This window comes from Oncorhynchus kisutch, linkage group LG12 (genome assembly GCF_002021735.2).
Source record: "Oncorhynchus kisutch isolate 150728-3 linkage group LG12, Okis_V2, whole genome shotgun sequence".
Taxonomy (NCBI): Eukaryota; Metazoa; Chordata; class Actinopteri; order Salmoniformes; family Salmonidae; genus Oncorhynchus; species Oncorhynchus kisutch.
Genome location: NC_034185.2, coordinates 32,519,324 through 32,546,348, shown reverse-complemented (window position 1 = coordinate 32,546,348; position 27,025 = coordinate 32,519,324). Strand labels below are relative to the sequence as shown.

General features: G+C 43.6%; 1 protein-coding gene across 4 annotated transcripts in view; it reads left to right on the top strand.

Annotated features, from left to right (window-relative positions):
• Positions 1-27,025, top strand: part of LOC109900289 (alpha-(1,6)-fucosyltransferase) — a 154,025-nt gene that overhangs the window by 112,953 nt on the left and 14,047 nt on the right. For 2 of the 4 annotated variants that reach the window (XM_020495981.2, XM_031837391.1), the window contains 3 exons: positions 9,401-9,515; positions 14,856-15,093; positions 24,440-24,686. In XM_020495981.2, the coding sequence (XP_020351570.1) occupies positions 9,401-9,515; positions 14,856-15,093; positions 24,440-24,686 (600 nt within the window). Of the gene's footprint in view, positions 1-9,400; positions 9,516-14,855; positions 15,103-24,000; positions 24,055-24,439; positions 24,687-27,025 lie in introns of all 4 variants that reach the window. The other 2 variants (XM_031837389.1, XM_031837390.1) reach the window with 2 other exon arrangements.

Below are 27,025 nucleotides of genomic sequence, written 5' to 3'. Positions count from 1 at the left end.
TTTTACAGTGATGAGTGGAGGTCGTTTGACCGCTGACCCATTACGGATGCAGGCAATGAGGCAGTGATCGCTGAGATCTTGGTTGAAGACAGCAGAGGTGTATTTAGAGGGGAAGTTGGTTAGGATGATATCTATGAGGGTGCCCGTGTTTAAGGTTTTGGGGAGGTACCTGGTAGGTTCATTGATTATTTGTGTGAGATTGAGGGCATCAAGTTTAGATTGTAGGATGGCTGGGGTGTTAAGCATGTTCCAGTTTAGGTCGCCTAGCAGCACGAACTCTGAAGATAGATGGGGGGCAATCAGTTCACATATGGTGTCCAGAGCACAGCTGGGGGCAGAGGGTGGTCTATAGCAGGCGGCAACGGTGAGAGACTTGTTTTTAGAGAGGTGGATTTTTAAAAGTAGAAGTTCAAATTGTTTGGGTACAGACCTGGATAGTAGGACAGAACTCTGCAGGCTATCTTTGCAGTAGATTGCAACACCGCCCCCTTTGGCAGTTCTATCTTGTCTGAAAATGTTGTAGTTTGGAATTAAAATGTCTGAGTTTTTGGTGGTCTTCCTAAGCCAGGATTCAGACACAGCTAGAACATCCGGGTTGGCAGAGTGTGCTAAAGCAGTGAATAGAACAAACTTAGGGAGGAGGCTTCTAATGTTAACATGCATGAAACCAAGGCTATTACGGTTACAGAAGTCGTCAAAAGAGAGCGCCTGGGGAATAGGAGTGGAGCTAGGCACTGCAGGGCCTGGATTCACCTCTACATCGCCAGAGGAACATAGGAGGAGTAGAATAAGGGTACGGCTAAAAGCTATGAGAATTGGTCGTCTAGAACGTCTGGAACATAGAGTAAAAGGAGGTTTCTGGGGGCGATAAAATAGCATCAAGGTATAATGTACAGACAAATGTATGGTAGGATGTGAATACAGTGGAGGTAAACCTAGGTATTGAGTGATGAAGAGAGAGATATTGTCTCTAGAAACATCGTTGAAACCAGGAGATGTCATTGCATGTGTGGGTGGTAGAACTAATAGGTTGGATAAGGTATAGTGAGCAGGACTAGAGGCTCTACAGTGAAATAAGCCAATAAACACTAACCAGAACAGAAATGGACAAGACATATTGACATTAAGGAGAGGCATGCTTAGTCGAGTGATCAAAAGGGTCCGGTGAGTGGAGAGGTTGGTTGGTGATTTAGACAGCTAGCCAGGGCATCGGTAGCAAGCTAGCATAGGATGGAGGTCTGTTGTTAGCCACCTCCTGCGCTCCGTCAGTAGATTAGTGGGGTTCCGTGTGGTAGAGGGGATCAATCCAAATCACACAACAACAACAAAAATAAAAACAATAGATATAGTTATAGAGGCCCAAGAAGAAAACATAATAATAATAATAAAAAAAATTATAAAAAAAAATAAAAAAAATTGAAATAAAAAAATTAAATGTCCGATTGTCTATTCAGATAGCAGCCGGTAAGACAGCTAACGGTTAGCAGGCCGCAGATGGGCGTTCAGGTAACGTCGCGACGGAGGAGCCAGCCGAATAACTCCTTCGGGTAGATAACGTCGGCAGTCCAGTTGTGAAGGCCCGGTGGGGCTCCACGAAGGCAGCAAAACGGGTCCGGATAGGCGACTGCAGCCCAGGTGCGATTGATGGAACTCAGGAGTGATTGACGGAGCTTGCTAGCTCCGGAACAATTGATGTTTGCTCCGGAATCGACGAAGGCCGATAGTCACACGGATAGCAGCTAGCTAGCTGTGAGATCCGGGCATGAATGTCCAGAGAGCAGTCGAAATCCAGGGACATGGAGAGAAAAATTGGTCCGGTATGCTCCGCTCAGAGCCGCGATGCGCCGTACAGAACGGCGATAGACTTTCGAGCCAAAGGATAGCCGATGACCACAAACCGTGGTTAGCTGAACACCAACGACTTGCCAGTAAAGGAGCCAACTAGCTTCTGAACTAGCTTCTGGATTAGCTTCTGGCTAGTTTCTGGCTTCAATGCCATCTGTCTGTACAAGGTCATTAACCGAGGGGTGTGACGGTCAGTCTCAGCATAGAAGATGTTTGGCAGGTTCTGGTTTGTAATTCGCTAGAACTCTGCATACACCTACACTTGGAATAGACATAATTTTGAATTTTTCAGAGGTTTTGAATACTGTATCACAATCTAATTCAGTAGAACTAATATATTAATACAGCATTGCAATTGTACCTGCGGCTCCATGCTCAGAGCAGTCCAGAGATCAAGGAACTCCTTTACAATTTGAGTGTCGGTGACTATACCCTGGCACCGCAGGGCGAATGTGTTCTGCATCTTCCTATCGATCTTCCTTTCGTCTTCTGAACTTCTTGGACCATTACCTGTCTCAGCGATTTACGACTCCCTGAGTCCTTTCCAAGGTGGAGGTTTGGCAGGAAGTTCACTTCAGCCCACTTACCTAGGTCTCTTTATGTTTGAGTGCGGTGGTTCATTCTCTGGAATGCTTCTCCTTTTTCCTGTGTTTACGGAGACCTGACATCCTCCTCTCCTCATCTTGATTCTCTATTTATCCATATTGAATTTGATGCTGTTCTTCCATCGATTCCAACCTGTTTCAGATAATGCCTCTTTTAGACAGGGGTGTTTCGAAACAAGAGCTTCAGCTGACTTTAGCTAGCTAACATTAGCTCTAGCCAGCTAACTTACCTGGTGCCTAGCTAAATAGCTAACGTTAGCCATGCCTGGCACTTGCCAGTTAACCAGATTACTAGCTTGACAGATATCCATTCGATGTACGACAAATCATACAATCACGACAGAGTTAAAAATCATGAATACATTTTTACCATTAATAAAGTATCCACTGTCGTAGGGACCATCCACGATGTTGGAAAGATTTTGAAATGCTTGCCTTTGAACGTCAACGTACACTACCGGTCAAAAGTTTTAGAACACCTACTCATTCAAGAGTTTCTTTATTTGTACTATTTTCTACATTGTAGAATACTAACAAAGACATCAAAACTATGAAATAACACATATGGGATCATGCAATAACCAAAAAAAGTGTTAAACAAATCAGAATCTATTATATTTGTGTCACGGCTGGCTGAATGACTGGACCAAGGTGCAGCATGGTAAGCGTACATTTTAACTTTATTTAAAAATGACGCCGACAAATGAAGAACAAACCAAACCGTGAAGCTTTGGGCTATGTGCCCTGAACAAAGACAAAGTTAACTTCCCACAAAACAGGTGGGGGAAAAGGGTACCTAAGTATGGTTCTCAATCAGAGACAATGATAGACAGCTGTCCCTGATTGAGAACCATACCAGGCCAAGACATAGAAATACAAAACATAGAAAAAAGGACATAGAATGCCCACCCTAGTCACACACTGGCCTAACCAAAATAGAGAAAAAAAAGCCTCTCTATGGCCAGGGCATGACAATTTGAGTATAATATATATTTGAGATTCTTCAAATAGCCACCCTTTGCCTTGACAGCTTTGCACACTCTTGGCATTCTCTCAACCAGCTTCACCTGGATTGCTTTTCCAACCATGTTGAAGGAGTTCCCACATGCTGAGCACTTGTTGGCTGCTTTTCCTTCATTCTGCGATCCGACTCATCACAAACCATCTCAATTGGGTTGAGGCTGGGGGTTTGTGGAGGCCAGGTCGTCTGATGCAGCACTCCATCACTCTCCATCATGGTAAAATATCCCTTACACAGCCTGGAGGTGTGTTGGGTCATTATCCTGAAGAAAAAACGAATGACAGTCCCACTAAGCCCAAACCAGATGGGATGGCATATCGCTGCAGTGCGCCTTGAATTCTAAATAAATCACAGACAGTGTCACCAGCAAAGCACCCCCACACCATAACACCTCCTCCTCCATGCTTCACGGTGGGGAATACACATGCGGAGATCATCCGTTTACCCACACAGCGTCTCACAACGACACCAGACCAAAGGACAAATTTCCACTGATCTAATGTCCATTGCCCGTGTTTCTTCTTCTTATTGGTATCCTTTAGTAGTGGTTTCTTTGCAGAAATTTGACCATGAAGGCCTGATTCACACAGTCCCCTCTGAAAAGTTTATGTATTTTCTCTTTGCTTATGTCACAATCTTCGTAATGAGTGGACCAAGGCACAGAGTGAGTATAGTTCCACATCTTTATTACGGTGAAACTTTGAACAAAAAACAATAAACCAACTACGAAATGTGAAAGTAGTGATGCACAAACAAAACAATATCCCACAAAACACAGGTGGGGAAATGGCTACCTAAATATGATCCTCAATCAGAGGCAACGATAAACAGCTGACTCTAATTGGGAATCATATTAGAACCCATATAGAAATAGACATACTAGAACACCCCCTAGTCACACCCTGACCTACTACACCATAGAGAACCAAGGGCTCTCTATGGTCAGGGTGTGGCAGCTTATTTGAGCTGTTCTTTACATTTCTGAGGCTGGTAACTCTAATGAACTTATCTTCTGCAGCAGAGGTAAATCTCGGTTTCCTTTCCTGTGTCCTCATGAGAGCCAGTTTTATCATTGCGCTTGATGGTTTTTGCTACTGCCCTTGAAGAAACATACAAAATTCTTGAAATTTTCCAGATTGACTGACCTGTCATATCTCTTTGGTTATTTGAGCTGTTCTTGCAATACTATCGACTTAACAAATCTGTATTCTGTATACCACCCTTACCTGTATTCTGTATACCACCCAACGCATTAAGAAGGAAAGAAATTCTACAAATTAACTTAAGACACGCCTGTTAATTGAAATGCATTCCAGGTGACTACCTCATGAAGCTGGTAGAGAGAATGCCAAGAGTGTGCAAAGCTGTCATCAAGGCAAAGGGTGGCTACATTGAATAATCTCAATCTGAAATATTTTTTGATTTCTTTAACACTTTTCTGGTTACTACATGATTCCATATTTCATAGTTTTGATGTCTTTTTATGTAGAAAATAGTAAAATAAAGAAAAACCCCTGAATGAGTAGGAGTCCAAACTTTTGACTGGTACTATATTATACTTTTTTCCCCCTGAGCTTTCTTTTATCTCCTAGATGTAGGACAGACACCTCAAAACTATATTGACTGTCTTTTTTTGCCATTTATGAATGTGTTATTCAATGCGTTGCGTCAGCTTAGACCCCCCCCCCCCCCCCCACACGCATACACACACATTTTTTTAGAAACCAGATTGGACTATAAATGTTACATTTAGTCATACAAACCAAACCATATTTTTACACTTCATATGTGGACAATCTGTGCATGTGTGGTTTGAACCTGTAATGTGTAGCTCTAAAGGTAAGCCTTTCATCCTCTTCTCCACCATCTTGTTTTTTCAGTGTGGCAGTATGGTCAATCTTTAGCCTTCTTAGACATTAATAAAGAAATACTGGTAAGTAGGTTATTCACCAAACTTTTTAATTTTTTATTTCACCTTTATTTAACCAGGTAGGCCAGTTAAGAACAAGTTCTCATTTACAACTGCGACCTGGCCAAGATAAAGCAAAGCAGTGTGACAGAAACAACAACAGAGTTACACATAAACAAACATACAGTCTATAACACAAAATAATAGAAAAATCTGTGTACAGTGAGTGCAAATGTAGAAGATTCTGTATACATCTGGCCCTTCTTGGACACTGTGCTAACAAACCTCCAAATGAGCTTCAACGCCATAGAACACTCCTTCCATGGCCTCCAACTGCTTTTAAATGCTTGTAAAACTATGTGCATGCTCTTCAACCGATTGCTGCCCGCACCCGCCCGCCTGACTAGCATCACTACTCTGGACGGTTCTGACTTAAAATATGTGGACAACTACAAAAATCTAGGTGTCTCGTTAGACTGTAAACTCTCCTTCCAAACTCACATAAGTATCTCCAATCAAAAATTAAATCCAGAATTGGCTTCCTATTTCGCAAAACAAAGCATCCTTCACTCATGCTGCTAAACATACCCTCGTAAAACTGACTATCATACCGATCCTTGACTTCAGCGATGTCATTTACAAAATAGCCCCCAACACTCAGCAAACTGGATGTAGTCTATCACAGTGCCATCCGTTTTATCACCAAAGCCCCATATACTACCCACCACTGCAACCTGTATGCTCTCATTGGCTGGCCCTCACTACATATCCGTCACCAAACCCACTGGCTCCAGGTCATCTATAAGTCTTTGCTAGGTAAAGCCCCGCCTTATCTCAGCCCACTGATCACCATAGCAACACCCACCCGTAGCACGCGCTCCAGCAGTTACAGTGCCTTGCAAAAGTATTCGGCCCCTTTGAACTTTGCGACCTTTTGCCACATTTCAGGCTTCAAACATAAAGATATAAAACTATTTTTTTGTGAAGAATCAACAACAAGTGGGACACAATCATGAAGTGGAACGACATTTATTGGATATTTCAAACTTTTTTTAACAAATCAAAAACTGAAAAATTGGGCGTGCAAAATTATTCAGCCCCCTTAAGTTAATACTTTGTAGCGCCACCTTTTGCTGCGATTACAGCTGTAAGTCAGTTTTGCACATCGAGAGACTGAACATTTTTCCCATTCCTCCTTGCAAAACAGCTCGAGCTCAGTGAGGTTGGATGGAGAGCATTTGTGAACAGCAGTTTTCAGTTCTTTCCACAGATTCTCGATTGGATTCAGGTCTGGACTTTGACTTGGCCATTCTAACACCTGGATATGTTTATTTTTGAACCATTCCATTGTAGATTTTGCTTTATGTTTTGGATCATTGTCTTGTTGGAAGACAAATCTCCGTCCCAGTCTCAGGTCTTTTGCAGACTCCATCAGGTTTTCTTCCAAAATGGTCCTGTATTTGGCTCCATCCATCTTCCCTGTCCCTGCTGAAGAAAAGCAGGCCCAAACCATGATGCTGCCACCACCATGTTTGACAGTGGGGATAGTGTGTTCAGGGTGATGAGCTGTGTTGCTTTTACGCCAAACATAACGTTTTGCATTGTTGCCAAAAAGTTCCATTTTGGTTTCATCTGACCAGAGCACCTTCTTCCACATGTTTGGTGTGTCTCCCAGGTGGCTTGTGGCAAACTTTAAACGACACTTTTTATGGATATCTTTAAGAAATGGCTTTCTTCTTGCCACTCTTCCATAAAGGCCAGATTTGTGCAATACACGACTGATTGTTGTCCTATGGACAGAGTCTCCCACCTCAGCTGTAGATCTCTGCAGTTCATCCAGAGTGGTCATGGGCCTCTTGGCTGCATCTCTGATCAGTCTTCTCCTTGTATGAGCTTAAAGTTTAGAGGGACGGCCAGGTCTTGGTAGATTTGCAGTGGTCTGATACTCCTTCCATTTCAATATTATCGCTTGCACAGTGCTCCTTGGGATGTTTAAAGCTTGGGAAATCTTTTTGTATCCAAATCCGCCTTTAAACTTCTTCACAACAGTATCTCGGACCTGCCTGGTGTGTTCCTTGTTCTTCATGATGCTCTCTGCGCTTTTAACGGACCTCTGAGACTATCACAGTACAGGTGCATTTATACGGAGACTTGATTACACACAGGTGGATTGTATTTATCATCATTAGTCATTTAGGTCAACATTGGATCATTCAGAGATCCTCACTGAACTTCTGGAGAGAGTTTGCTGCACTGAAAGTAAAGGGGCTGAATAATTTTGCACGCCCAATATTTCAGTTTTTGATTTGTTAAAAAGGTTTGAAATATCCAATAAATGTTCTTCCACTTCATGATTGTGTCCCACTTGTTGTTGATTCTTCACAAAAAATACAGTTTTATATCTTTATGTTTGAAGCCTGTAATGTGGCAAAAGGTCGCAAAGTTCAAGGGGGCCAAATACTTTCGCAAGGCACTGTATATTGCACTGGTCATCCCCAAAGCCAGCACCTCCTTTGCTGCCAGTGACTGGAACGAATTGCAAAAATCCCTGAAGCTGGAGTCTTACATCTCCCTCTCTAACTTTAAACATCAGCTATCTGAGCAGCTAACCGATCGCTGCAGCTGTACATAGTCCATCTGTAAAAAGCCTACCCAATCTACCTACCTCATTCCCATATTGTTTTTATTAACTTTTCTGCTCTTTTGCACACCTGTATCACTACTTGCACATCATCATCTGCTCATCTATCACTCTCGTGTTAATCTGCTAAATTGTAATTACTTCGCTACTATGGCCTATTTATTGCCTTACCACCTCATGCCATTTGCACACACTGTATATAGACTTTCTTTTTTTTCTATTGTGTTATTGACTGTACGCTTGTTTATTCCATGAGTAACTCTGTGTTGTTGTTTGTGTCCTACTGCTTTGCTTCATCTTGGCCAGGTCGCAGTTGTAAATGAGAACTTGTTCTCAACTAGCTTACCTGGTTAAATAAAGGTGAAATATATATATATATATATATATATATATATATATATATATATATATATTTATTTATTTATTTTATTCAGGAAAAACTATTGTATTTAACATAGTGATTAAGGAGTAACAATAAAACAGAATAATGTGCCCCACCAACAGTAGACAACAGAAAAACCTAAAATCAAATCAATATTGAGAGAATAATCAATGTGACTGATAACTGGCAAAGGCATGGTTCCATAGCAGGAAGATTGGAATGCCATGAACCAAGATGTTGTGCATTCAAATCCTAGGTGAGAACCTGTTGAATAATAATTACTGTGGACAATGTAATTATGTATGTCAACATGTGTCAAATATGTATGTTAAAAGTACTGTGTGTGTAACCAGTTGCACAGACTTTTTTAGTTAAGATGCCCAAATAATCATGTTTAGTTGAGTGAACATATGAGACAAGTTGAGCAAACACATCATTTGAAATGGACTTTTGCCAAAGTTTTCTCAATTTGTAGCTAAGTTTTGGCGACATTTTTTTTAAACATTTGGTAACACGTGTAACCAGTTACTTAGTAATGATTAGTTGAAACAACTAGATTAGTATATATTTTATTTTATTTACAGTGTATGTTAACTCAGTGACTAGCGGAGAGTTGTAGTTATCTCACAGGGAGACTGTGATATATCCCTGGTGGGTTCTGGGTAAAGGAGTTTGACATGGCTTCACATCAAACACACACGTTGTGGTTTAAGATTAAAAATGGAAGCATGAGTGATGATTATGTCTTGCCAGAGGACGCGTGTGCATGTGTGTACGTGCACAAGTGTATGTGTGTGTAAGTGTGCATGGGTACTTGTGCTCAGGAGGTTTCCCACACTGAGGATGTGACTGATTTGGGTCACTGAAATTAATTGAGCCATGCTGGTTTTTAGAGATGGGAAACTGCTGTATATGTGTGTCTGTGCTATGTAGCACACTGGACTTATGGGTTTCTTTTTCGGTATTTGTGTGTGTGTGCGTGTGTGTGTGCGTGCAGGTCTATCATGACAGACCTGTACTACCTCAGCCAGGCTGATGGAGTGGGAGACTGGAGAGTGAAGGAGGCCAGGGACCTGTCTAACCTGGTGCAAAGCAGGATCACCTACCTACAGGTACACACACATACACACACACACACAAACACACACACACACACGCACACACAAACACTCTTTCTCACACCTGCTCTTCTCTACCTAACACAAGCCAAACCTGTCAGAATCACCATAGATGAAACACATCGTGTCTAAGGGTCTGACTGCTGTCTAATCCCTGTATATCATCTATCCTGTCACACACACACACACACCCACCATCCTCCGACCCTATCCACTTTCTGTTATCCCCTCATATACCCTCCACCCCTAGTGACCCAGGAGTCTCCCCTCAGCCCTCCTCCCTTCCCCAGTTTGCATGCAGCAGGCCTGGGGTGGGGCTGTGCGGCGCTGGGCCCTGCAGCATTAATGAGCCTTGGTGTTTGATGAAGAGAGCCAGAGTGAGTGTGGCTGGGAGGAGACGCCATAGCTAACAGCTGCTGTCACCACCGCTGAGGGATCACACAGCTCCAGCGGCCGCCATCACTAATTCATCAACCACACACAGTCCTCACAGGCTGGCAGACACACAAACACACACACACACTTAGGGAGCCAGGGACCCGTCTACCTCTTACACTTCTGTCAGTAACATCAATCCCAGGTCTACAAACACACACAGACACACACGGATGTGCATGAGCACATATACACACTCCTACACACCACACACACACACCACCCTTCCCCCACACCACCAACTTCAGCCCTTCGGCCCTGGCCCGGCTGACTCCATCAACCTGTCTGTCTGACTGTCTGTCTGTCTCACTACGCCCTCTTCAATGAGAGCACAGTGGCCTTTACTTGGTGTCCCTTTGTTCAGTGTCACACAGTACCGCCTTGTCACAGACACAAACACACAGTACCTCCTCCATTTTCAGCCTTCCACTTGCACTTGTTCTTCTATAGCACATCATCAGCTCTGAACCAGCTGATTATAGGTCATATTTAATGAGTCTCTCTCTCTCTCTCTTACATGCACATTTTCAGTCTACTGTATTTTAACTAGAAAATGCAGTTTTTGAAGGGCTACTTAACCTATAGCAGTAAGGGTCAGCCTTGGTATTTCACTCTCTCCATAATTACCATTGAACTTTGTCTCCTAGCACATCTGAATCGCATGAATCTGTCATTTTTAAACAACCAAAGTAGTTCAGAGTTTGTGCGCTTATGGTTGTTTGTCGTTCTGATTTAACGCCATGCTCCAAAAGAGATGGGTGTAAAACTGTCTTTCAAGTCTGTGTTGTTGAGACTCGCAACAACACACCAGATTATTAGTATTTAAATCAAACGTAGTTTACAAACGTTCAATGAGGAAGGCTGGTCTGGATGCTTGTTTATAATCATCCATTAAGCATAACATAATCCACTTAATTTCCATTTCTACTGGCATAGTCGGATTGAATACAAATGTACACTATATATACAAAAGTATGTGGACAACCCTTCAAATTAGTGCTGTTATTGTGAAGTGGAAACGTCTAGGAGCAACAACGGCTCAGCCCCAAAGTGGTAGGCCAAACAAGAACGGGACCGCCAAGGGCTGAAGCGCATAACGTGTAAAAATCTGGTCTCGTTTGCAATACTCACTACCGAGGTCCAAACTGCATCTGGAAGCAACGTTAGCACAAGAAATGTTAAAACGGGTGCTTCATGAAATGGGCTTCCATGGCCGAGCAGCTGGACACAGGCTTAAGATCACCATGCGCAATGCCAAGTGGTGACTGAAGTGGTGTAAAGCTTGCAGCAATTGGATTCTAGAGCAGTGTACATGCATTCTCTGGAGTGATGAATCACGCTTCACCATCTGGCAGTCCAACTGATGAATCTGGTTTGGCAGATGCCAGGAGAACACCCCAATGCATAGTGCCCGCTGTAAAGTTTGGTGGAAGAAGAATAATGGTCTGGGGCTGTTTTTCATTGTTCAGGCCCCTTAGTTCCATTGAAGGGACATCTTAATCTACAGCATACAATGACATTCTAGATGATTCTGTGCTTCCAACTTTGTGGCAACAGTTTGGGGAAGGCCCATTCCTGTTTCAGCATGAAAATGCCCCCCGTACACAAAGCAATATCCAAATAGAAATGGTTTGTCGAGATTGCTGTGGAAGAACTTGATTGGCCTGTTCAAAACCCTGACCTCAACAACATTGGACACCTTTGGGATGAATTGGCACGCTGACTGTGAGCCAGGCCCATTTGCCCAACATCAGTGCCCGACCTCACAAATGCTCTTGGGGCCGAAAGGAAGCAAGCAATGGTCCAACATCTAGTGGAAAGCATTCCCAGAAGAGTGGAGGCTGTTACAGCAGCAAAGGGGGGACCAACTTCATATTAATGCCCATGATTTTGGAATGAGATGTTTGATGAGCAGGTGTCCACATACTTTTGATCATGTAGTGTATCATCAACACAGTCTTGCCTCTTCTCCTCTTTCCTAATAGCCATCTGTGGAATCTCATTCACCTATTTACCTTATAGCATATAAGCATGGCACAATAATGCACATTCCTCACACTTGCTGTTTAACCTATGGGCTCACTCCTGCAATTATCACTTACCCATGTTCTCACACTTGCTGTTTTTCAGCAACAGTTTCGACAACCATCCTCCTCCCCACAACCAACAGCTATAATAACCTTAAGGCCCGTCATTGGAACTCCTTTCCCCCAGCGGAGGTGTTTCAATGCCAAAAGCCTTGCATAGGGCTACCTGCCATCACATCATCTGAGACAAGGCCGCACACCAAACAATTTAATTAAATCTCATATTACATTCCGTCTTTGTTATTTATTCAGTAAAGCCTGTACTCGATTCAACTGTAAGTGTGATACCTATGGGGCCAATATGGAGAAGAGGAGCGATATTTACCTCAAACACACACACACACACAGATTCCTCAAAGGAAATCTTCCCAGTGGCTTGTTTGTTGCTTCGTTGACATCTGCTTGTGTTGTTCAGGTTATTATTGAACGTCGGCGGTAATACATTTGGAACATTTGGAACATTAGCTCTCCTCTAGTTTTTAAACAGACAAGCGGCGTGACAACGTTAGCACTTGCCAGACGCCTTGCCGCCATGATCACCGCCAACCAGTTTCAGCTGTGACAGCCTAATGAGCAAAACACTCGCAATGCAGAGTAAATTGCTATTTAGAAAGATGTTGGCACAAGTTGGTGCGGAGTGAGGAGAAGAAGATGGGGAACCAAAGATGGTAGATAAATTAAGTTCACTCAGGCCATTTACTCTGGATCACTGCTACTCTAACTTCCGCGATGCATACAAAGCCCTCCTCTCCCAACCTTCCTTCGGGCAAATCTGACCATGACACCAAACTCAAACAGGATGTAACTGTGACAAGGACTATTCAACGCTGGTCTGACCAATCGGAATCCACACTTCAAGATTGTTTTGATCACATGGACTGGGGCATGTTCCGGGTAGCCTCAGAGTAAAATATAGATTTATACACTTATTCGGTGAGTGAGTTTATAAAGAAGTGCATAGGAGATGTTGTACCCACTGTGACTATTAAAACCTACCCTAACCAGAAACCGTGGATAGATGGCGGTATTCACGCAAAACTGAAAGCGTGAACCACCGCATTTAATCATGGTAAGTTGACTAGGAATATGGCCGAATACAAACAGTGTAGTTATTCCCTCCGCAAGGCAATCAAACCCCTCCTGTACTCCCTGTTCACCCATGACTACGTGGCCATGCACGCCTCCAACTCAATCATCAAGTTTGCAGACTACACAACAGCAGTAGGCTTGATTACCAACAACGACGAGACAGCCTATAGGGAGGAGGTGAGGGCACTCAGAGTGTGATGTCAGGAAAACAACCTCTCACTCAATGTCAACGAAACAAAGGAGATGATCGTGGACTTCAGGAAACAGCAGGGAGCACCCCCCTAACCAAATTTATGTTCCTCAGCTTACACATCACGGACAAACTGAAATGGTCCACCCACACAGACAGTGTGGTGAAGAAAGTGCAATAGGGCCTCTTCAACCTCAGGAGGCTGAAGAAATTTGGCTTGTCACCTAAAACCCTCACAAACTTTTACAGATGCACAATTGAGAGCATCCTGTCGGCTGCATCACCGCCTGGCACTGCAACTGCTCCAACCATAACCGCAGGGGTCTCCAGCGGGTGGTGCGGTCGGTACAACACATCACTGGGGGAAAACTACCTGTCCTCCAGGATACCTACAGCACCCGATATCAAAGGAAAGCCAAAAAGATCATGAAGGCCAACAACCACCCGAGCCACTGCCTGTTCACCTCGCTGCCACCCAGAAGCGAGGTCAGTACAGATGCATCAAAGCTGTGGGCGAGAGACTGGAAAATAGCTTCTATCTCAGAAACTCAAACAGGATGTCAAACAGCCATCACTAACACAGTGAGGCTGCTGCCTACATACAGACTTGAAATTATTGGCCACTTTAATAAATGAATCACTCTTCACTTTAATAATACCATTTTAATAATGTTTACATATCTCGCATTACTCATCTCATATGTATATACTGTATTTTATACCATCTTTTGCATCTTGCATATGCTCTGTCATTGCTCATCCATATATTTCTATGTATATATTGTTATTCCTTTCCTTTACCTTAGATTTGTGTGTATTAGGTAGTTGTTGTAGAATTGTTAGATTACTTGCTAGATATTGCTGCCCTGTTGGAACTAGAAGCACAAGCATTTCGCTACACTCGCAGTAGCATCTGCTAACCATGTGTATGTGACCAATAAAATTTGATTTGATTGGATTGAATTTTTTTTTAGTTCCTGTCTACTTAAGGGGGTGGCTCTCCCATAGACACCAATGCGATAGCAGCTGGGTCTGGTCTACTCAGTTTACTGATTTCCATTGAAACAGAAATAATGAGGGAGTGGGATATCTCGCTTCCTCTTCTGTCTCTGTGGGGCACGACGCAGCGCCGCATGGCATCATTTTGCCACCGCTCATCTGATGAGGTGTAGTTGAATACGGTGGAATGGTCTCACGTCGTGATTTACAGGTGCCATTTTGAGAGAATGCTTTTTTTCTCTGGCTCATATTTCGGGAGATCTCGTTGTCATGAGAGACAGAGAGGGGAAGAGAGTAAAAGAGAGCGAGAGATATAGGCAAATTGGGTTATCATAAATTAGAGAACAATGCTCAGAAAGCCATTTTTGGCCCCCCAGAGGTCAAGTGGTCAAATGTATGTTCTTACACCCATATATCTCTCTCCCCCATCCCCCTCTGTCGTTTTCTTCACTCTCTCCGCTCCGTCTCAATCTGTCTCTCTCTCCCTCTCATCCTCCCTCTCTCTACCTCTACCTCTCCCTCCCCCCTCATCAGAACCCCCAGGACTGCAGCAAGGCACGTAAGCTGGTGTGTAACATCAACAAGGGCTGTGGCTATGGCTGTCAGCTGCACCACGTGGTCTACTGCTTCATGATCGCATACGGCACCCAGCGCACCCTCATCCTGGAGTCCCACAACTGGCGCTACGCCACGGGTGGCTGGGAGACCGTCTTCCACCCCGTCAGCAACTCCTGTACCGACCGCACTGGGGTGTCTACAGGGCACTGGTCAGGTAGGCAGGGTGCGCACTGTCTGGTGAGCAGCCAGGTATTTATAGTTTGGCCCGGTTCTATAGCTAGGGTTGAACCATTGAGGTATCTGCATTATGGTGCATTTACATTTTTTTATTTAACCTTTATTTAACTAGGCAAGTCAGTTAATAACAAATTCTTATTTACAATGACGAGCCTATCCCAGCCAAACCTGGAAGACGCTGGGCCAATTGCCAATCACAGCCGGATGTGATGCAGCCTGGATTCAAACCAGGGACTGCAGTGATGCCTGCAATACTAACATAATTGACACATCCTGTTTGCAACAAGGCAATAAAGTAACACTGAAAAAAAAACAGTTTGTCCTGAACATAAAGTGTTATGTTTGGGGAAAATACAACACATTACCAGTTGGTACTACTCTGTACTTCGTTACTATATAGATTTTTGACTACTTTTACTTTTACTTCTCTACATTCCTTTAAGAAAATAATGTACTTTTTATTCAATACATTTTCCCTGACACACAAAAGTACTCGTTACATTTTAAATGCTTAGCAGGACAGAGAACATCCCTGGTCATCTCTAATGCCTCTGATCTGGCGGACCCACTAAACACATGCTTTGTTTGTAAATGATGTCTGAGTGTTGAAGTGTGCCTCTGGCTATTCATACATTGAAAAAAACAAGAAAATTGTGGCATCTGCCTTGCTTAATATAAGGAATTTTCTATTATTCATACTTTTACTTTTACTTTTGATACTTAAGTATATTTGAGCAATTACATTTACTTTTGATACTGAAGTATATTTAAAACCAAATACTTTTAGACTTTTACTCAAGCAGTATTTTACTGGATGACTTTCACTTTTACTTGAGTCATTATCTATTAAGGTATCTCTATTTTTACTCAAGTATGACAATTGGACACTTTTTCCACCGCTGCACATTACTTAGTACCACTCTGCATATTTTTAAGCATAGTGGTGGCTGCATCATCTTATGGCTATGCTTGTAATCGTTAAGGATTGAGGAGTTTTTCAGGATAAAAAAATAAACAGAATGGAGCTAAAAGCACAGGCAAAATCCTAGAGGAAAATCTGGTTCAGTATGCTTTCCACCAGACACTGGAAGATTTGTTCACCTTTCAGCAGGACAATAACCTAAAACAAGGGCAAATCTACACTGGAGTTGCTTAGCAAGAAGACAGTGAATGTTCCTGAGTGGCCAAGTTGCAGTTTTGACCTAAATTGGTTCAACAATCTATGGCAAGACTTGAAAATGGTTGTCTAGCAATGATCAACAACCAATTTGACAGAGCTTGAATAATTATTTAAAAGAATAATGGGCAAATGTTGCACAATCCAGGTGTGGAAAGCTCTTAGACATGTACCCAGCAAGATTCCGAGCTGTAATAGCTGGCAAAAGTGATTTTAACATGTACAGTTGAGGTCGGAAGTTTACATACACTTAGGTTGGAGTCATTAAAACTCGTTTTTCAACCACTCCACAAATGTCTTGTTCACAAACTATAGTTTTGGCAAGTTGGTTAGGACATCTACTTTGTGCATGACACAAGTCATTTTTACAACAATTGTTTACAGACAGATTATTTCACTTATAATTCACTATATCACAATTCCAATGGGTCAGAGGTTTACATACTGTAACGATCGTCTGTGGTGGAAGAAGGTCAGGACCAAAGCGCAGCGTAATAAGTGTTCATATTTTTTATAATAGAACTGAACACTGAACAAAACAATAAACGACAAACGAACTGTCCCGTAAGGTGAATGAAAAAAACACTAAACAGGAAATATTCACCCACAAAACACAGGTGGAAAAAGGCTACCTAAGTATGATTCTCAATCAGAGACAAGGAACGACTCCTGCCTCTGATTGAGAACCATACCAGCCCAAACACATAAACACAACCTAGAAAAACGAACAGACTGCCCACCCCAACTCACGCCCTGACCATACTAACACAAAGACAAAATAAAGGAACTAAGGTCAGAACGTGACAGTACCCCCCCCCCCCCCCAAAGGTGCGGACTCTGGCCACAAAACCTGAACCTTTGGGGAGGGTCTGGGTGGGCGTCTGTCCGCGGTGGCGGCTCTGGCGCGGGACGTGGACCCCACTCCATCATAGTCTCGGCCTACTGAAGTGGTGCCCCTGGCGCGGCGACCCCCGCCGCCGACCCTGAACTGGGGACCCCTGCAGCGGGCCCCGAATGGACGGGAGATTCCGGCAGCCCCGGACAGGCAGGAGACACCCGGCCTGGTGTGTGGAGGAGGCACCGGATAGACCGGACCATGGAGACCGCACTGGGCTGTGCTGGCAAACCGGGGACACCGTGCGTAGGGCTGGTGCCATGTACCCCGGGCCGAAGAGACGCACTGGAGACCAGATGCGCTGAGCCCGCTTCATAGCACCTGGCTCGATTCCCACTCTATCCCGGCCAATACGAGGCGCTGCGATGTAACACACCAGGCTATGCCTGCGCACTGGGGAAACCGTGCGTCTCACGGCATAACATGGTGCCTGCCCGGTCCAACTCTCTCCACGGTAAGCACGGGGAGTTGGCTCAGGTCTCCTACCTGACTTAGCCACACTCACCGTGTGCCCCCCCCCCAAGACATTTTGGGGCTGCCTCTCGTCCCTGTTGTGCTGCCATGCTAGCTCCTCATAATGTCGCCTCTCGGCTTTGGCTGCCTCCAGCTCTTCCCCAGCCTGTGTCCAGGGTCCCTCTCCGTCCAAGATCTCCTCCCATGTCCCGGAGTCCAACCTCCGCTGCTGCCCGATACCACGCTGCTTGGTCCTTGGTTGGTGCGTGAATCTGTAACGATCGTCTGTGGTGGAAGAAGGTGAGGACCAAAGCGCAGCGTAGTAAGTGTTTATATTTTAAATAAAAGAACTGAACACTGAAAAAAACAATAATCGACAAACGAACTGTCCCGTAAGGTGAATGAAAAAAACACTAAACAGGAAATATTCACCCACAAAACACAGGTGGAAAAAGGCTAAGGCTAAGTATGATTCTCAATCAGAGACAACGAACGACCCTTTAAACAATTTAAAGGCAATGCTACCAAATACTAATTGAGTGTATGTAAACTTCTGACCCACTGGGAATGTGATGAAAGAAATAAAAGCTGAAATAAATATTTCTCTACTCTTATTCTGACATTTCACATTCTTAAAATAGTGTTGATCCTAACTGACCTAAGACAGAGAATTTTTACTAGAATGAATTGTCAGGAATTGTGAAAAACTGAGTTTAAATGTATTTGGCTAAGGTTTATGTAAACTTCCAACTCCAACTGTATTGTCTCAAGGGGGTTGAATATTAAATTTTTTACAATTGGTCTTCCACTTAGACTTTACAGAGTATTTTGTGTAGATAACTTTGTAACACAACAAATGTGGAAACATACTTTCTGAACACTCTTTATGCTCGCTACATTTTTCCTCTCTGACTCTCTCTCCCACTTCCTCTCCAGCTTCCTTGTTCTCTGTCTCCCCCTCCTCTCCCTTGGGATTTCTTTTTTTGTTGCTTTTCCTGTTATAGTTTTCTCTTTCTCTTGATTTTCTTGTTGGGTTTTTGCATCTTGCATGCTCTAATGGTCCTTATTGATTCGCCCTGCTTGCTCTTTGTGTGGTGAGTTCATTTCACTGGTTCATTGCTCATCTGAGCTGGATTCCTTATAGGAGCTGAAGCACTTACAGTGGGGCAAAAAAGTATTTAGTCAGCCACCAATTGTGCAAGTTCTCACACTTAAAAACATGAGAGAGGCCTGTAATTTTCATCATAGGTACACTTCAACTATGACAGACAAAATGAGAAAAAAAATCCAGAAAATTACATTGTAGGATTTTTAATTTATTTATTTGAAAATTATGGTGGAAAATAAGTATTTGGTCAATAACAAAAGTTTATCTCAAGACTTTGTTATATACCCTTTGTTGGCAATGACAGAGGTCAAACGTTTTCTGGTTTTCACACACTGTTGCTGGTATTTTGGCCCATTCCTCCATGCAGATCTCCTCTAGAGCAGTGATGTTTTGGGGCTGTTGCTGGGCAACACAGACTTTCAACTCCCTCCAAATATTTTCTATGGGGTGGAGATCTGGAGACTGGCTAGGCCACTCCAGGACCTTGAAATACTTCTTATCTAGCCACTCCTTTGTTGCCCGGGCGGTGTGTGTGAGATCATTGTCATGCTGAAAGACCCAGCCACGTTTCATCTTCAATGCCCTTGCTCCAGGTTTTCACTCAAAATCTCTTGATACATGGCCCCATTCATTCTTTCCTTTACATGGATCAGTCGTCCTGGTCCCTTTGCAGAAAAACAGCCCCAAAGCATGATGTTTCCACCCCCATGCTTCACAGTAGGCATGGTGTTCTTTGGAGGCAACTCAGCATTCTTTGTCCTCCAAACACGACGAGTTGAGTTTTTACCAAAAAGTTATATTTTTGTTTCATCTGACCATATGTCATTCTCCCAATCTTCTTCTGGATCATCCAAATGCTCTCTAGCAAACTTCAGACGGGCCTGGACATGTACTGGCTTAAGCAGGGGGACACGTCTGGCACTGCAGGATTTGAGTCCCTAGCGGCGTAGTGTGTTACTGATGGTAGGCTTTGTTACTTTGGACCCAGCTCTCTGCAGGTCATTCACTAGGTCCCCCCGTGTGGTTCTGGGATTTTTGCTCACCGTTCTTGTGATAATTTTGACCCCACGGGGTCAGATCTTGCGTGGAGCCCCAGATCGAGGGAGATTATCAGTGGCCATTTCCTAATAATTGCTCCCACAGTTGATTTCTTCAAACTAAACTGCTTACCTATTGCAGATTCAGTCTTCCCAACCTGGTGCAGGTCTACAATTTTGTTTCTGTCCTTTGACAGCTCTTTGGTCTTGGCCATAGTGGAGTTTGTAGTGTGACTGTTTGAGGTTGTGGACAGGTGTCTTTTATACTGATAACAAGTTCAAACAGGTGCCATTAATACAGGTAACGAGTGGAGGACAGAGGAGCCTCTTAAAGAAGAAGTTACAGGTCTGTGAGAGCCAAAAATCTTGCTTGTTTGTAGGTGACCAAATACTTATTTTCCACCATAATTTGCTAATAAATTCATAAAAAATCCTACAATCTGATTTTCTGGATGTTTTTCCCTAATTTGGTCTGTCATAGTTGAAGTGTACCTATGATGAAAATTTCAGGCCTCTCTCATCTTTTTAAGTGGGAGAACTTGCACAATTGGTGGCTGACGAAATACTTTTTTGCTCCACTGTATACACATGGTGCGAGAGTACATGGTTGTGTGCGTGTTTCTGGGGGGGGGGGGGGGGGAGGTTATTGTGTGTGTGTGTGTCTGGGGGGGAGGTTATTGTGTGTGTGTGTGTGTCTAGGGTGGTATTGTGTGTGTCTGGGAGGGTTGTATTGTGTGTGTGTGTGTGCGTTTTCTTGTGTTTGTGTGTGCATGGGAGTGTGTGTGTGTCGATGTGTGCCTGTATTTGTGTGAACGTGCTTGTGTAGAAGTGAATACTGTAATCGCGTCCGTGTTCATGTGTGTGCTTAAGTTTCTGTGTGTGTTGTAGGGAAGTGTATGTGAGAGCATAGGAGCCAATCAACAAAGATACTGACATCGCGGTCAACAGAACAATGCATTATGGTTAAATTTCTTCTCCATTCCTGCCTCAAATAGTGAAATAAATGTCTTAAATTGTTGCTGCATGAATTTATTCATGCAGATTGCGGAGGTTGAGTAAAAATGTAGACTCTTTGTGTCCTAATTAGGAAGCTATGGGAGGGGGAAGGAGCGCTTAACTGTGCAGTTGTGCCAAGAATTGCAGGCCTAAAAAATATGGCTAGTCCCTTCTCACCCTCTCGCAAAACCTGCCAATGATGATATATAAGCAAAGAGAAAGATTGGAAATATTTTTTCTGTTAAATATTTAATGCTCTTGCCAATTTATATTCAGCTCACGCTACATGGAGTACACATGCCCTTGCACCGACACCCTGGTTTTTGTGTTCCCTTGTTGTTATACATTTTTTATTTTATTCCAGTTACACTTTCTTTGAAAGGCCATTTGAATTAGTAATTATGCCATTTGTTTGACAATGGGTTATGAAAGCTGTGTGCAGTTTTATTAGGCTTTCTGTAATGGAACAGGTCACCGTAGTTGCAACTTCACAGAGATCAGTAGTTGTCGTCTAAGCTTATTTTTGAAACTGTAAAAAAAAAACATGTTTTAAAAAATGTCCTCTGGTTTTCAGACCGGATGTAAGTGTGAATGGAGGTTGTCTGCCAGACATATCCCTCCTGGCGAGATGAGATTAGACCAAAAGTGTGTGTGTGTGTCCACATGTGTTTGTGCGCGTGCTTGTGTGTGTGTCCTGGCCACTCCTTTGTGTACTGAGGCTTAACACCCACTCTCCCAGGTGGAAAGGCTATCAGGAACCCAGTGAGGATGACCTTCCTAATCAGCCCAGCTCAACCGTCCTCTCTGCCCACTGTGCCCAGAGCCCCTGCCAGTCCCATGCCCGTCAATGGGCCGCCCTCTGGGTGCAGCTGGTGCCAGTGTTCCACCCCCAGTACCATGGAAGTAGATTGGCTCACCTTGGCTTTTAAAAGAATATTCCACTTAAAATGACAAATTCCTATGATTTACATTGTTAAATAATACTAATATGTGAGAACAATATACAATGGGAATTTCATTTGCATTTTGTGGTTAGGAAGCAACATGTAAAAAAACTTGTGGAGATCTGCAGAGTAGAACCCACAATGCAATGCTTTCTCTAGATAGGCTGGCTGCCTAGCTAGGTAACTAGCTAGAAGATGTATGTAACACAATAATACCAAAGCCAATATCAGTATGTGAAGTAGTTAGCTAGTTGTAAAATCCCTGAAACACACTGCACTATTAATTTAGGCGTTACACATTTACCATGTTCAACCTGGTAGAGATCGCATTTCTAGCTCAAAGCTGTGCGAGTCAGGTTGCTATGCAAACGTGCATGCGCCCTGTGAGCCTGCATGCAGGGAGACGAGAGGAGAAAACTGCTTTGCATCATGGCAGTTGAAGGAAAAAGGAAATTCATTTGATGGTGCACTGTCCACATTGAAGACATTTGAACAAAAGATATACTTTGTTGTGACTATATAGACAGACTGATGTATTTTAGACAAGTTTGCCCATACAGTCTATTGGCTGATTTGGCGTTCCCGAGTGCAAGTAATTGTTTTAAAAGAGTTATGAAATGTGATCGTTTGTTATCCCCTATCTCCAGTGATGAGAACCTTATCATGATGACGTAGCATGTCACATTTCAATTTTAGGGTGGATTATCCCTTTAAAGAAGGACAGCCAAAGGGCAACTGTCACTGAATGCAGTGGGGATAAAGCGAGAGAGAGAATTGGGATTGTTGTTTTGAAAGGGCATGACTTTCTCCTGTCTTCTCTAACTTCTCTATCCTTCCATGACTTTCTCCTGTCTTCTCTAACTTCTCTATCCTTCCATGACTTTCTCCTGTCTTCTCTAACTTCTCTATCATTCCATGACTTTCTCCTGTCTTCTCTAACTTCTCTATCCTTCCATGACTTTCTCCTGTCTTCTCTAACTTCTCTATCCTTCCATGACTTTCTCCTGTCTTCTCTAACTTCGCTATCCTTCCATGACTTTCTCCTGTCTTCTCTAACTTCTCTATCCTTCCATGACTTTCTCCTGTCTTCTCTAACTTCTCTATCCTTCCATGACTTTCTCCTGTCTTCTCTAACTTCTCTATCCTTCCATGACTTTCTCCTGTCTTCTCTAACTTCTCTATCCTTCCATGACTTTCTCCTGTCTTCTCTAACTTCTCTATCCTTCCATGACTTTCTCCTGTCTTCTCTATCCTTCCATGACTTTCTCCTGTCTTCTCTAACTTCCTTCACTCTCTCTATCTTTTTGTCTGCGGTTCATTCCATACCCTTTTCTCCACAGTGTGCACTTGTTGACTGTAGCTGTTAGATGTACAGAGGGAAGAAACTGTTTGCACTAATCCAATGATTGTAAATGAACGAGGATTTAAGTCTGCGTCACAGATAGAACAATGAGACAGATATTTCACCGGGATCTATAAATGTGAAGCGTCCGCTTGGCATTTCCAAATATGGTAGTGAGAGGAAGCTCAGTGGCTGGCAGTGGGAGATGGTGGAACGCGATGGATTTTGGTCAACATTCTGCTAATTTTCTCATCGATTAAACATTTGATCTCAATAAAATGTTCCGTTCCATAAACTAGAATATGTTATAAACAGAGGGGACTTTACCCTTGGCCAAAGTTGTAACAAATCAAATCTTATTTGTCACATACACATGGTTAGCAGATGTTAATGCGAGTGTAGCGAAATGCTTGTGCTTCTAGTTCCGACAATGCAGTAATAACCAACAAGTAATCTAGCTAACAATTCCAAAACTACTACCTTATAGACACAAGTGTAAGGGGATAAAGAATATGTACTTAAAGATATATGAGTGAGTGATGGTACAGAGCGGCATAGGCAAGATACAGTAGATGGTATTGAGTACAGTATATACATATGAGATGAGTATGTAAACAAAGTGGCATAGTTAAAGTGGCTAGTGATACATGTATTACATAAAGATGCAGTAGATGATATAGAGTACAGTATATACATATACATATGCGATGAATAATGTAGGGTATGTAATTGCGTTGTTTAGAAGAAGTGCAAAGGAGAATTTAATTATTGCACACACACACTTCAGAGTAGGCGTTATACATCTCTTTTAATAGTATAGAATGGCTCCCTCCTCTCATCTCATCTGCTCTGATCTGACATCCTTGGATGAGTAGAAAACGTAGTACGGCAGAAAGTTATTTGGATATCAACTCTCACCTATCTGTTTTTAGATTTGTATAAACCAAGGATAGGACCCAAGAGGAGGCCAGTTGGGTCAAATAAGGGTGAGTGTGGAATGTGGAATGCCAATGTGGAATAGCTAGCTAGTTAGCTATGTGTGCAATAGACTAGCGTCCATTAGACGACGTCACCTGCTCTCATACCTAGAAGTAGCTGCTCTCCCATAGCGTTTGTGGGGTGACAGGCAACGCTGCTTGGTGCAAAGTGTTGTTGTGCAGCAGAAGGTTGCTAGTTCGCTTCTAGTGAGGGATGGACAAAATCCGCTCTGTTACAGATGCTGCCGAACTGGCCTGCTACACCAGATGTGAGGTGTGAGATGCATAACTTTTGCAGAGCGCGAGTCGCTCCTAACTCACGTCAATTAACCCAGGGTGTAACCAGTCTGGCTGTGCAGCTCCCCTGTAACTCTTTCCCCCTCTGTCTCTGTAGGTGAGGCCCATGACAAGGACATCCAGGTGGTGGAGTTACCCATCGTGGATAGCCTACACCCCCGCCCCCCGTACCTGCCCCTGTCCATCCCGGAAGACCTAGCCCAGCGTCTACACCGTCTCCATGGTGACCCGTCTGTGTGGTGGGTGTCTCAGTTCGTTAAGTACCTGGTGCGTCCTCAGGCCTGGCTGGAGAAGGAGATTGCAGACACCACAGCCAAGCTGGGTTTCAAGCACCCCATCATAGGGTAGGTGGATGCATGCACGTACGTATTAACACACATGTGCACGCACACACACACACACACACGACACCCAACCTGGGTCAAGCTGGCTTTCAAACACCCCATTAAAGGGTAGATCGAATAGTCACTTTAATAACTCTACCTACATGTATATATTACTTCGACTGACCGATGCCCCTACACATTGACTCTGTACTGGTATCCCCTGTATATAGGCCCGCTATTGTTATTTTACTGCTGCTCTTTAAGTTGTTACTTTTATTTCTAAGTTGTTACAGCATTTCACTGTATTCGGCGCATGTGACAAATACAATTTGATTTGATTTGAAATAGGAAAGACACTTTTTGAGTGTCTTTTTCTGTTTTTGGTTTGAAGTGTCCTATTTCTCTATCTATTTGTGTATGTTTCTGTCTGTTAGTTAAATGTCTGTAACTGTCTGTCTTTGTCTGTCTGTCTGTCTCTCTTCACCTTTACCTCTATTAGGCCTACTTCTTTCTCAGTTTCTTCTGCTGCTACCTTTTTTCTCTCAACCCTCTTTCATTCTCCCTGTCCTCTTTTGACTCTATGAATCATCCTCCTTTCTTTCCCAATCAAACTTTCTCTCTCATGTCGTCTGCACCTCTATCCTTTCTTTCACCTGCTCCTCTTTTTGTCTTTATCTCATTTATTTCGCTCACCTTTTTCTCTATTTCCCCCGTATCGCTTTCCCTATTTCCCATCACTGCCTCTCCTAACTCTATTGCTTTGTCTTCTCCTCTCTCCTCTCCTCACTTGCTCCCTCCATTCTCCCCCCTCTGTCACTGGGGAGCCTATTGAAATAAAGTGCTAGTTGGAAAGAAAGTTTCCTCTGCTCCTTTTCTCTTTCTGCTTCCATCTGATAATATAATAAAGTGCCTTAGTACTTGGGGGAGATAAGGGGGGGGGGGGGGGGGGGGAGCAGTTGGGTAGGATTGGGGTTTGGTTTGGGAAGAGGAAGATGGGGTGTGGGTGGGAGAGCATGAAACTGAGGAGAGTCATTGAGTGAGGGAGTGAGGGGATGAGTGAAAGAGGGGGCTAGAGGAGGAATGCGAGAGGGGCTTCGGAGGGGAGGGACTGTATGAGGTATCTCTGAGGACACGAGACGACGTGGGAGCCAGCCGTCTCCCTGCATCCCCGTGCTCCTGTGAAAAGCAATGTCGTCGCAGCAGAGCCTCTACCCTCAGTAGGCCTGCAACACACCAGACTAAAGCATCTAAAAGCAGTCGTCAGCACAACCTCAGCCCCAGCACAGCTTCTCACAAGCAGTGGAGACAGCCAGAGAGGAGGGGGAGTGGAGAAGGAGGGAGGGAGGGATGGGTAGATTGATTACTCGCACGCCGTCTGGCACTAAGCGCCCAGGCACGGCCGCATCGTCTGCCAAGGAACGGGCGGCGGGATGAAGGGAGGGAAAGAGGAGAGAACGAGAGGAGGAACAAAACAGGAGGAGAGATGAAAGGAGAGAGAGAGCGGGAGAAAGACAGACAGAGACCATGGAAGAGAGAAGCAGAGAATGGAGAGGCTCGTAGTCAAGAGTCCCACTTATAATCAAAAGTCTCTTCAGATCAGATAGAGAGAGATGGAAGGAGAGAGTGAGAGTGCAGGGGAGTGAATATGAAGATATGAACAGAGAGAGAGAGTTAAATAGATGTAGAGAAACAAAGAGGTTCACTTTCAGCCTTACGTGCACCTGTGGAGAATCCCTCCCCCACTCTACTCCTCTCCATCCCTCTCTCTCTTTTAATCTCTCGTTCCCTCTATTCTCTCTGATCCAGGAGTGTGTTAGGGTAAATAAAGGTGTTTGTTGCTTCAGTGAGCATCCCGAGGACTGGGCTGACTGATCTCAGGCCAGTTCTGGTAATTAGACACACTGTGTTTATTATCTCGTTCTTTCGATTTCTCATTCATTCGCTCTGTCGCTCTGTCTCTCTCTCGCTCTTTCTCTCTCTTGCTCTTTTCACTCTCCTCTCTTTCTCTCTCTCTCTCTTATTCCCTTTGTCTCTACCTTCTTTATTCTCTCCCTCCAAACCATAGATGCTGGCTTTGTTGTGTTATGAGCGATTAAACAAAGAAAGCACTCAGTTTCACAAACACTTGCAGCGCTGGTCTATTATTCGTCAGTTCGCTTCTATCTCCCATTCAAACCCCCTTCCTTTCTGACTTTAGTTTTCTGTCATTACTCCTACATTGTGCCACTGGGTATCTCTCTCTCTTTCTCTCTCTCTCTCGCTCTGATTATGGGCAAGACTGGCAAGGGCACAAAGATGCTGCCAAATTAAGTACAGTATGAAGTAGCTGATAGTGAGCATATTCACTGAAATTATTG